Consider the following 12580-nt stretch of genomic DNA (forward strand, 5'->3'; position numbering starts at 1 on the left):
ATCCCAGGACATCTACCTGCCCTGAGGACTGTTTTTACCAAGAATCAATGCAAACAGGAAAATGTTCTCCATCTCTCTAAGAAACATCAAGTATTTTTAGATGATCTCATTAAATGCTTATGCATTGTTTCAAATAAAGGACCATATTCTGAAATGAGGAGCCAGCCAAGGGAAGATCAAGTGTTCCTTTCCTTATAAAAATGACCTTGACTTTGTAGGTGGTAGTATTATACTTTTAAATTCCAAGCTATTACATAGACTTGTGAATAATAATACTGATATTAAACCATTATACCAATGCAGATCCCTCCCTGATGTAGATTTCTAGCTCACATCTCTCTTCCAAACTGTCAACCTAGATGGTGCAGCCTTCAAACTCAACAAATCCAAGACCCAGCCTATCATCTCGCGCACTAATTCTCTTCCTCCTCCTGATTTTACCATTTCTATCAGTAGTACCAAATTGTACCCAGTCTCCTTTATTCTAAACCATCTAGTTGTATTTTTTACACTTGAATATTCATCATTTCTTACCTTTCATTCAGCTACCAAGGCCATCAGTTCTCTCTTTAAAATCTCTTATAGCCGTCACTCAGTCAATGAACAAGCATTTATTTAGTGCCTACTTTGTGCCAGGCAAGATGAAGCATGGTGTAGGTAGAGGCAGAGCTCATCTCTGACAACTGCTAACTAGCTTTAGAGTGGAGAGAGGGGGTTTTTCCCCCTTCTTTGTATTCCCAGGGCTTAGCACAGTGCCTAGCACATAGTAGGTGCTTAATGAATGCTTGTTGAATGACTGATATGACCCTGGGTATATCACTTAACATCCCATTGTCCCAGGCATGAGCTGATCTTCGTTAGTAGAATCAATTCTTCACTGCTGTGCTCCCAGAGTGAAGGAGAGCCCTTCCTGCCCAAGGCCAACAAAATTACAGTTGCAGTAAAAAAAGAAAATAAAGGTGGCAAGCTCTGTACTAGGAGTCAGAAATATAAAGAGAAAAATGAGTCCCTCTCCTTAAGGTGCTTATCGATGACATGTTCTTTCTATTGCCATTACTACTGCCCTAATAGCAATCCTCATTACCACCCACCCATTACAATATCCTTTTATTAAATCTGTTCTTCTCCACTCTGATTCACCCGCTAATCCAAAGGTTCTTAATGTGTGTGTGTATGTCTGTGTGTCTGTCTGTCTGTCATGTACCCCTTTGGCAGTACTGATGTCACAATGTGTTCAGCAAATCCTAACCAGGATATTGGGAATCTCAGGATTCGTGACTTTTAGGAAAATAGTCTATTATAGAGAATTAAGAGTTGAAAGAATGGGCAATTAAGTGGCCAGAAGAAGTAACTCTTTATACCAAAACCTGACTGAACTGTGATCTTCAGAATAAACATATAGTATAAATTTAGATTTGTGTTAGATTCTGTGATTCAGAGTGTCATATGGGAGACTTAGCTAACCTCTGCCATGTTTTTAGTGGAAGGAAGATTATTGGGAGGGCTTTCAATCCCTTTTTCTTCCTTGTAGACTCCAACTACTTCCTTAGAGATCAGCAATGATACTATGGTGACTATGTGTATTGACTATGGTCAACAGGGATTAATTTGGTCTTTTTCTCACTAGATTTGCAGCCTCATGCGAGGAGGTATAGCAGAGCGGGGCGGAGTTCGAGTAGGACATCGAATCATTGAAATCAATGGACAGAGTGTTGTAGCCACACCGCACGAGAAGATTGTTCACATTCTCTCCAATGCTGTTGGGGAGGTAGGAGCTGAAATCCATAGGGTTAGAAGAGGGGTCTGTACCCCCCCCAGCTACTGGGCAGAACTGTAAATAAACCATCCCAGCCAGAGGATTGTCTGAGATATCTGAGGAAGGGTGGGGTTCTGTATGCTTCTATATGCTTAATTTTCTATCCCCATGTTAAATAACCCTAGATAATCAGGGAAGTTTTTCCTCACATCTAAGTTACCTCTCTATTTCTAGAATTTAAACCCATTTCCTTTGATTCTTCTAAGGTACTTATATGATGTAGAGTGCTAGACTTGGAGTCAGGAGGACCTGAGTTCAAATTCTACCTTAAATAAGTGCTAGCTGTATAACCCTGGTCAAGTCACTTAACTTCTGAGCCCTCAGTTACCTCATCTGTAGAATGGGGATAATAATCACACCTGTCTCACAGGGTTGTTGTGAGGATCAAATGAAATAATCAATGTGCTTTGAGGACAGAGAGAAAAACTGGTAGATTGGAGCTTCTCCATTAAGTAAAATTAAGTCATCTTTTGGCCTTCTTTTCACCCAGACTTTTTTTAGCTCCTCCCTTCCTAACTTGTTTTCCATCTCTTTGGTTATTTTTCTGCTTCTTTGTGGCCTTTTCAGTTCTCCCTGTGGCCCAGCATTTGGGCCTCCACATTAAGCTTAATAGTTTTAATTATTTTGTTAAGATTAAAACAATGGAAAATAACCTTGTTTCATATGTATGTATGTGTGTGTGTGTGTGTGTGTGTGTGTATCATATATACAAATACATACGTATTTGAGTGTGTATGTGTATATATATACATATACATATATGGAGATGCACATGGATATATATTATATACATAATGTAAATGCACTATGTATTGGGAGGGTCAGTTTATCAGTTTGAAATATACTTTGACCAATGGGAAAGTCCCATTGCCACCTTAGCCCCTGTTTGATTGTCTAGGGCAGTAGTGGGGAACCTGTAGCTTCAAAGCTGCATGTGGCCTTCTAGGTCCTTGGGTGCAGCATTTTCACTGAGTCCAAGTTTTACAGAACAAATCCTTTTATTGAGGGGATTTGTTCTGTGAAGTTTGGATTCAGTCAAAGGGCCTCACTTTAAGGACCTTAGAGGGCTACAAGCTACAGGTTCCCCACCCTTGGTCTAGGGCCTTCCATCCATCAACATATTTGTAATTGCCCTAATCAGGATATCTTTCAAGGACGGGATGAATTGAGTCAACAAACAAGTAAACTGCAATTCTGAAAGGACTCATTGACTATTTCCAAGGCCTCCAAGGGAACTAAAACTTCAGGAAATAGGTTCAGACAGCTGTTGATGTCAAGTAGGATGCTTGGCCTTGAATCATGACCCATCCAGTGCTGACTTCATGGCCAAGGGCAGGAGATGGGGAGTCTGGGATAACAATATAAGAATTCTTCAGCTGAAGGTAGTGTGAGAAAAAGGAGAGAGAATGTTAAGCCTAGGTGTGAGCCCACTGGGCTCACTGCACCACTGTATCCTTCAAATATCACGTGAGCAGGTATGAATCTTTTCAATATCTTTAACTTCCCAATGCCACATGGGTGGTGTGATTATTGTTTTATATAAGCCCATCCTTATATATCTCTTTGAGTAGCTAATAAATGTTTTTAGATTCAAAAGTAAGTCCACAAGTTACTTTTGCTTTAAGAAACCAAAATCAGTTAGCTAAGGGAGATACACTTGTCTCTTGCTTCCCATAGCCTTTTAAAAATGAACATTTTATTAATGCCTTTTGTTTTTACATCATAGCAGTTTCAGATATTACCTTCTCTTCAGTTCCCTCCGACCCATAGTGAGCTTTCGCTTGTATCAAAGAAAAACTTAAATAAGACCAAATGATATCACAACCACATCTGCAGCCACAAAGCTCCCCAAAGCCTTTTGCTTTTGTTCACGAACACTGCTGTATTATTGATTCATGTTCTTATTCATGTCTTCTGGGACAAAGGAGAGAATCTGGAACAACAATCACATAGAGTTTTTTTATCTTTTCCTTTGCATTTTTAACTTTATCTCTGTTTAAAACCCTGGAGAGAAATAAGGTGAAGTATCCAAACTCAGGTCTTCTATCTACATGTTTCTCCCACTAGACCTTCTTTTGTATTAAATGGTCATTTTATTTTATATGTGTAACACCAGCATATGAAGAGGCAGCGTGACTTAGTGTTTGGAGACAGTGGACTTCAGCGGGAATCCTAGCTCTCTTTGAATACTACCTGTGTGAACTGGGGCAAGTCTTAATCTTTTAGACTTCATCTCTTTAGACCTCAGTCTTCTTATCTGTAAAATGATGATATTAGATTAGATGACCTCTATAGATCCCAATCCCTCTAGCTCTAGAGTTATGACTTTCCTCTTTTTGACTGGCTAATTGTTAGTAGTATGGGCAGCTAGGGGTGGCACAGTGGATAGAGTGCTCCACCTGAAGTCAGGAAGACTCATTTTTCTGAGTTCAAATCCAGCCTCAGACATTTACTAGCTGGGCAAGTCACTTAATTCTGTTTGCCTCAGTTTCCTCATCCATAAAATGAGGTGGAGAAGGAAATGGCAAACCATTCCACTATCTCTGCCAAGAAAATCCCAAATGAGGTCATGAAGAGTCAGACATGTCTGAAAAAATTTATTATTATTATTATTATTATTAATAGTAGTAGTAGGAGTAGGAGTAGGAGTAGTAGTAGTGGTAGTAGTGGTAGTAGTAGTGGTAGTGTAGTAGCCACAGAAAGCATAGCATAGAATGGGAGGCTCTAGTGGCGTCACTAGCTTATAAGAGGGACTTAGAGTCAGCAGAGACTCTAGTTGGAATCCTTAATCTGATACAAGTCACACTTGCTCAGTGACTGTGAACAAATAATTGAAACTTCCTGAGTTTTCTCATCTATTCGGTGGTGATCACATCTGTAGTCCTTACATTGTATCAAATGACGTAATGAATGAAAAGTACTTTTTAAATATTATAAATAAAAATAGCTGGCACTTATATACCATTTAAAGCAAATATCTCATTTTATCCTCACTACAATCTTAGGAGGTAGATGCTATTGTTATCCTGGTTTTACAGATGAGAAAATTAAGGCTGAGCAAGGTTTAAGTGACTTGCTGAGGATTACATAACTAGTAAGTGTCTAAGGCTGGATTTGAACTCAGGTTTTTCTGTCTCCAGTGCTCTATCTGTAAAAAATGGGTAATAATATCCTGACTATTACCTCATAGGGTTGTAATAAGCATCAAAGAAGGTTTTTGTTTTTGTTTTTAGAGCAGAACTGTGATTTCATTGGTATAGGGAGCTCCCTCTCTGAAAAGATCTGGCAGTAAGCATTTATTAAGCACCAACTGTTTGCCAGGTACAAAGAATGAAACAATCCTTGTACTTATAAGCTCCTTACTTTTTTTGACATTTAAAAAAATGAAAGTTTATTTTTTGCCAATTTTAACAATCAAGAAAAAGAAAGTCTGGCTATAATACTTAATGATATAGGCATCACATTTATATAGAAAAACACACAATGATTAAAAAAGTATCATCACTGAAAATATTGTACAACTTCAGCTATTTCTTCTCAGATTTGCTTTATGTAATTGAGTGTATTTGAATTAATAAAAATTAATAATAATAAATAAAAATAGACCGAGAGACACAGCTAACAATTTAAATGGACCTGATATCAGAATTTCCTTTAAACTTTTCTCAAATTCATTTTCATATTTTTCTATTTTTTTCTATATTTCTATATTTTTCTATTATGGATTAATAGAGAGAAAATTGATCCTGTGGAGACCCTCTTGCATTCAAATGACAAACATTTTTTTAAAGTAGTTATGATATATTTCACTTCTCTAGAATCTAAGTTCGGAGTCTCCAAGTGTGTGTGTTTGGAAATATAAAAATGTTAGTAAATACAAATATATAAAATACAATATATGCAAATATATATATACAAATGAACACAAAGTAAACATGGGGGCAGCTAGGTGGTACAGTGGATAGAGTACCAGGCCTAGAGTCAGGAAGATTCATCTTCCAGAGTTCAAATCTGGCCTTAACCTAACCCTGTTTGCCTAAGTTTCCTCTTCTATAAAATGAGCTGGAAAGAAAATGGCAAAACACTCCAGTAACCCCAAATGGGGTCCCAAAGAGTCAGACATGACTGAAATGATTAAACAACAACAAGGCATTACAGCAGCAATTGAGGGGATTTGACACCTGCTTTGTAACTTATATAGCCTTATATAGAGAGTAGTCTAGGGTCCTAGAGTTCAGTTAATTTGCCTAGGGTTCCATAGCCAGTAAATGTCTGTAGGGCTTGAACCCAGCTTTTCTTGACTCTGTGACTCTATCCACTAGGCTGCCCTACTCCTTATCAAAGATGACAGTGTTTTTATATAGTGAACGATGATGTTTTTCGTGTAACATATATAAATACAGAATTTTATTTTCCTATTTTACCCATAAGAATTCCCTGTATTCACCTGGCCAGGATCCCCTCACCTCCTCTTCTCTTCCAGGAAGGGAATTGCTGATTGGTCCTGCTTTATATGCAAATTGCTTTATAGTTGCAAAATTTTGTGATTATGCTGCTCTACTGACTGGCTGCGTCTCTTTTCTCCCCACCTAGATTCACATGAAAACAATGCCAGCCGCCATGTACAGATTATTGACGGCGCAAGAACAGCCCGTTTACATCTGAGACCCGTGCTCCTCACCTTCCTAATATGCATGAGGGCGCCTCCTCACTAGTGGTTATGTTTCTAGTGATGCATATTTGTGACCATGGAATCATTTCGTTTGCACTCTCTCTCACACACAACGTTCTGTCACACACCAGAAGAAAAGTATCCATGAGGACCCCTTTTTTCTCCCTTTCTCCATCTTTTCCCCCCAGTCCCCATCCCCACATACAAGTGATGTTTTAATGTGTGTAGCTCCTTGCAGAAGGGAGAGCTGCCCAGATCTTCCCAGCAAACTTACCTGCAAATGAATCTTGTGGAGAGTGTATGCTTGGCATTTTCAGCATGCCTGGCATCCTGGAAGGGGTGGAGAACAGAAGGGAGAACTAGCTTTCCTGTGGAGTCCAGACCTTTATCAAATGGGGGTGATGGTGGGAGCTGAAAAATCCAGTGGCTAAAAGTTCTTTGGTGCCCCTGTTCTCTCCTTGGTGTACCAATGTTGGGACGAGATAGGGTATGGGGAACTAAACAAGATATCTAAAGATTTTGATTGACCAAAGTAGATCGAGGGCTGAACTCTCTTCACCACTTCCTCACAGAGTTCCTGAGCAGGTTTCAAACATATTCCATGTTTGGTCTTTAATTTGCAATATGTTTATTTACTCTGAATATAGATATTAAAAGGCCACTGGCATTTAAAAAAAGAGGGAGGGGCGGTACCAGTGACACTTTGAAAGCAGTTATAATGGCCTTGCAGATAGCTTCAAGATGAGTCAGGCCCACTAAGTTTACATAGGCTCCTCCTATGTCACTAGCCAATGAACCAATCCCAGAAGGGGTCATATACGGCCTTTCTATTACACTCCTTTTCATCCATCCCATTCCACCAGGGTGGTAAGCTTAAACTCTAGGTCCCCAAGCACCATCTTTCAGGGGCCCACACCACTCCTAGAATGTCTTTATCATGTAACTCTGTCCCTTCCTGGTCCCTACAAGGGCTGCATGGGTTGAAATTCCAACTTCATTCTGTCCTTTGGGCATTTTGCCTCATTTTAACTGAGGTCCCTTCCTAATTTTCACACTCCCAAGTAACTTTTCCCTAGCATTTTGACAGAGCTCTCCCAGATTTGGTGAATTGAAGCTACTGCCTTAGCTAGCTTGAAGACGGGGATCCAGAAACTTCTTCTTTGGTTACCAAGGAGACTGTCAATCTCTTCCTTTCGTAAGCTTTAAGTTCCTCTGTTCCATAGGCTGAAGCAAGCTTCTCTTCTCCTTGGGCCCAACAAGACATGAATAGTCCCTACACCACAAAAGTGATCATGGAGGGGACCCTATGGCCCTGGCTGACAATTTCTAAGCTTCATCTCCTAGTCTTGTGGATCTGAGAGAGAGTCGACCTGGTGTTGAATGTTCCTCATGTTATTCAGGTGCCTCACATTTATGGACTCTTAGTTCAGCAAAGGCGTCTCAGTAATACTGTTATTCTGAGCCAGTTTTTACATATTCTTGGTCCAAAGAATATTTCTGATTTCATGTGGGGTGTACTTTTGATTCTTTTTTGTTTTTGTTTTTCGGGGATTTTTTGTCTTTCGGGGTTTTTTTGTCTTACTTTGTGACCTCAGTGGAATCAGGGGAAAAAACTAATATATTTTTAATATTAATATAAAACCCCTATGTCCTCTGCTTTTAAGATATTTATTCATTATGTCTGCTGACACAGGAATTCAATAAGCAAACTGTGGGTAGTGGTTATTTATTACCAGGGAGAGAGAAGGGAAGGGAATAAAAATAATAAACCTAAGAACCAAAAAACAGGCCCACATCTCCACCAGGAGGAGAAGTTACTTCATAAGGTCTAATCTACTTTTCTTTGGGGCTCTATCAGTTCAGTTTCTTTCCAAAAACAGAGGAGTCCTGGATCTTGAAATTATCAAAAGCTGAGTCCTCAATTTTTGATCACACACTTGATGGGGAAATGAAACCAGACAGATCAAGATAATACCCTTGGGGAAGAGATGTGCCCTTCCTCAATATTAATGCTTAAGCAAGCTGCAGGAGTCCTGAAGTCACCTTCTAGAATTTATACCAAAGGCCAGCCTTGGGCTAAATTATGAAGTATCAAAAGTTGGTCTTCATAGGCATACCATTCCTCCTCTTGCTAACATAGCTCTCGTGGTGAGGAAAGCATTTTATGCTAAGGTGTTAAGCTCAGGCATCAGCTTGCAGTAGTATCTAAGCTTGGAGTAGGGAAAGAACAAGGGGTAAATCAATCCCCCAGACAACTAAGGCAATGTGTAGAGGAGAGTTGCTCATCTGTATCAGCGAAGAGTTTTCCACACTAGGAATTTCTTCCTCTGATGGAAATCACAGGTCTGGCCCTCCTCACTATTCCTCCAAAAAGGGGTTAGGGATTTAATATGTTAGCTCTGGGTAGTAATTGAAGTTTAAATGAGAAAGTCACCTTAATTTAAAATAAATGAATGGTAATGGTAGAATTTAAAGGTGATGGTTTTTTGTGGGGGACAAGACCTTTCCTAAACTTCACTCCAAGTACCCTCCAAGTCCCCTCTTTGTGTGAGGGCTGTCCTAGCTATGCTGGCAAAATCCTCCTTATTTGTTGCTACTTGAGAGAACTCTGGCTTTGGCTTTTGATGGTGCTTAAATAAAGATTCTCCTGCTCCCTCACACACCTCTTCCCCCCAAATCTATATCTCGGCACCCCAGCTCCTAGAACAATGCCTTACCCAGGATTGGCACTCAGTGAATGTTTCAAGGGAGGAAGGGGAGACTCCAAGGAAGGAGTGAAAAAGAATGTATTTTCTGCTTTTACCACTGATGAAATCCTGGACAAGTTTAAGAAAAGAAACAGAAATGGCAAACTTAGAAAATGAGTAGACCCGATATCTATTTTAACACAAGACTAAAATTGACTTAATGACTCACCATTCACGTTAAAAGTAGTCCCTTGCAGCACGATTTTGAACACTAAATGCTGGCACTGATGATCACAGGTGAAGCATTTTCTGGCCACCACTGGGCAGAAGCTATTATGATTCAGGAGTAGGAGTTTTTCTTAATGTTAGCAACTTAGTTTATAAAGATCACGTTTTTAAAAAATAATGTTTTTCTTAACATCCCTATATATAGTAATATATGTAAATATGATAAATACCATGTATAATTGAGAAGACTATGTACAGAGCAGCCTTTGCATAAGTTGCCTGAGTGAAAAGTTACTCCACACGGGGTTAAAGCGCGCTGGTGACTGATATCAGGTATCGACCCCCATTTTTATTTACCTCTTTTTCATTCTGTGGAGATGACAAGAGTCCAGCTCTATTTCTTCAATGTGAAGGTTGCAGGAAGCCACCCAGGGGCCTCTGGGAGTTTGGGACAGTGAAGACTACCCTCCACCTAAACTACCTGGGGGCTAGAGCTCACTTCTCCAATAATAGTTGCCACTGCCTGCCAGGGTAGACTTAGCAGGAAGAAACTGGATGGCCAGAAGGGCAGGCTGCCATTTAATAGAAATGAGAAACAACAACACACAGAAGGTAAGTCACATTTTCCATAAGCACAGGTCCCCCAAAGGCCCCAGAATAAATTGCTACCTCCCCTTTCTTCCTTCTCCCATTCTATACACTCACACACATACATACACACATGCACACACCCAATAAACGTATACATGCACATTTCCCACAATCTGTCAGATTAAAAAAAAAAAAACACCTATTTGTCCCTTCACCAGGGGTTTTGACCCAGTTGCATAACTGTTGTCAGTGTTTACATATAAGGGACCACCTCAACTCTGCCTCCGTTTCCTTCACAGGTTTGGGAAAAAAAAATCCATTCATTGGTTTGAATTGCATCCATTGTCAAATCTTTGATTTGGGTTTCCTTGAGTGCAGGACTCTTTAATTTATGCTTTCCTGAATCTCGGCAGTGTCTGAAGATGATGATGTGGGTGTGAGGTTTCTTGTACATATTTAGCACAGCACCTAGACTATAAAGTTGTAGTCTTGTTCTGTAAAGAAGGTGAGATAGAACTTGCTGTAAAGCGTGGGGAGAAGTACAGTATTGTATTTGTAACTATCGTTTTCTTTGTATACACTAAACTTAATGATCTCTATATATAAAATATAAATATATATATAAATAAATATATATATAAATATATATATATATATATATATATAATATGTGTGTGAGCCTGGAATGTTGATGATACTGCACATCTATTGAATGTAATTCCTCTGACATTTTTGGTCACAGGTCTCTGGACCCCTCTCTGTACACACAGCAGCAGTGGTTTGATTTTTTGGGTTGTGTGATGTATTTACTGTGCTACCTTCCCTTATTTAATGAGCGCTGATGTCTGTAAGATTTGCAATGACAATAAAAAAAACACCCCAACTTATATCTTGGTCATGGTTGAATATTTGACACTCTTGGTGGGTAGGCCTGGCATAGCAAGAACAAAAGTTTCTCAATAGCTATTATAAAAAGGAAGAACTTTCTGCCTTGGAAATAATTCAATTCAAGCATTTAGGAAGCATCCTACAATGTGACTGACGGGGTAGGAGTCAAGCATGCAAAGTAAAAAAGGGAAACTGTCCCTGCCTTTACATTTTACTGGAGGAAACTGTGTACACAAATAAGTAAATGCATATTGAACATGGAGTATTGGTGACCCAAAATAACAACTTTCCTTCGATCCATCTCCTAGCCCCCATCCACTTATAGTTAAAGACCTTGATTTGGTGACACAGCTATATTGCATCCTTAACCAGGCGGCAAGAACATGATTAGAAGGAGGGAGCTCACTTGGGAATCCCCTCTCCTCAGACACACACAAACACACACACACACAGGAGCCCAATGTTGCCAACGTATGGCATCCTAGACTTCAAATGGAGGGAGGCTTGAAGGAAAACAATGACTTACATGGAATTTAATATTCCCATCCCACATCACCAAAAGGTGATAGAGGGAGACTATGCACCCTTTCTTCTAATAGGGACTTTTTAAAGAGGATAAATCCCAAGAGATCATAGATCATTATAACTCTTACGACAGAAGCTGTCAGTTAAATTCAGCCTCAGACACTAGCTGGATCTCTGAGCAAGTCACTTAACTTCTGTTTGCTTTATTTTCCTCACATATAAAATGGGGATCAGAAGAGCACCTACCTTTCAGGGTAGTAGTGAGGATCAAAAGAAATCATTGTGAAGCACTTAGCACAATGCCTAGCACAGAGTAAATGCTATATAGACATTAGCTATTATTTTTATTAGCTATTTATTATATTACACAAAGGACTTAGAGATGTTAGGGGATTTTTCACTTCTCTGGCTAATTGTTCCCACCCACATTTCCTGTCTGAAGCTCCAGCAGTGGGGAAGTTTCGTTGTTTTTATTTTTGTTTGTTTGTTTGCTTTTTGGTCACCAAGTCCCTTTGCAAGCACAGAGTTCACAAGGCTCAAAGAATGAAACAGTTAGTGTGTGGGGGGGGGGGGGTTGCTTTGGTTTTGTAAGTCAGTGAACATAAACAGAGCCCACAATAAAGCTGGTGGAGACTTCTGATACCTGCCTTTGAGAAACTGTCTCCAGAGGACTACATGAGAGTGATTTTACATTTCTACTTCCTACCCTCAGGAGTGCTTCCCAAACACAATAAACACATTCCATAGGTCTGGAGGGACAGAGGCCCTCCATTCCACCACCTCTGAGTTAGCCCTTTGGCTCTAAATTCACCAGGTGGATTCATTCAAATTTACAGTCAATTCTGCTAGAACACCTGTTTCAAAAACTCAAAATTCGGGACATTTGAAGCACAATGGAAATTTCAAAATCTTGAGAAACATTAAGAGAATTCAAAACATCTGAATTCAAAACTCACAAGCAGTAACCCTTCAGAAGGCCACTTCAGGAGCAAACTACCAGTATTTGTCTAGGTAAAGTGCCCTATTTATTATCTCCAGGTACAGTGAAAGCTGTAGATGGAGGGCCATCCCCACCCCCCCCATCTTCTGCTGTGGCCTCTGCCCAAGGTCCCAAGAACCCTAGTTGTACAGGGCAGCCCAGGGCAGGTTCAGCCCAAGGCTCCAGGCTCAGCC

At 39.8% G+C, this 12580-nt stretch overlaps 1 protein-coding gene across 2 annotated transcripts in view; it reads left to right on the plus strand.

Moving 5' to 3' along the window:
- Window positions 1-10872, plus strand: part of APBA1 (amyloid beta precursor protein binding family A member 1) — a 260787-nt gene extending 249915 nt beyond the window's left edge. For both annotated transcript variants that reach the window (XM_027839462.1, XM_027839464.1), the window contains 2 exons: window positions 1628-1768; window positions 6410-10872. In XM_027839462.1, the coding sequence (XP_027695263.1) occupies window positions 1628-1768; window positions 6410-6481 (213 nt within the window). In that variant the 3' untranslated portion in view covers window positions 6482-10872. The remainder of the gene's footprint in view (window positions 1-1627; window positions 1769-6409) is intronic.
- The last annotated feature ends 1708 nt before the right edge of the window (window positions 10873-12580 follow it).

This window comes from Vombatus ursinus, unplaced genomic scaffold, assembly GCF_900497805.2.
Source record: "Vombatus ursinus unplaced genomic scaffold, bare-nosed wombat genome assembly UNPS02014832.1, whole genome shotgun sequence".
Lineage (NCBI taxonomy): Eukaryota > Metazoa > Chordata > Mammalia > Diprotodontia > Vombatidae > Vombatus > Vombatus ursinus.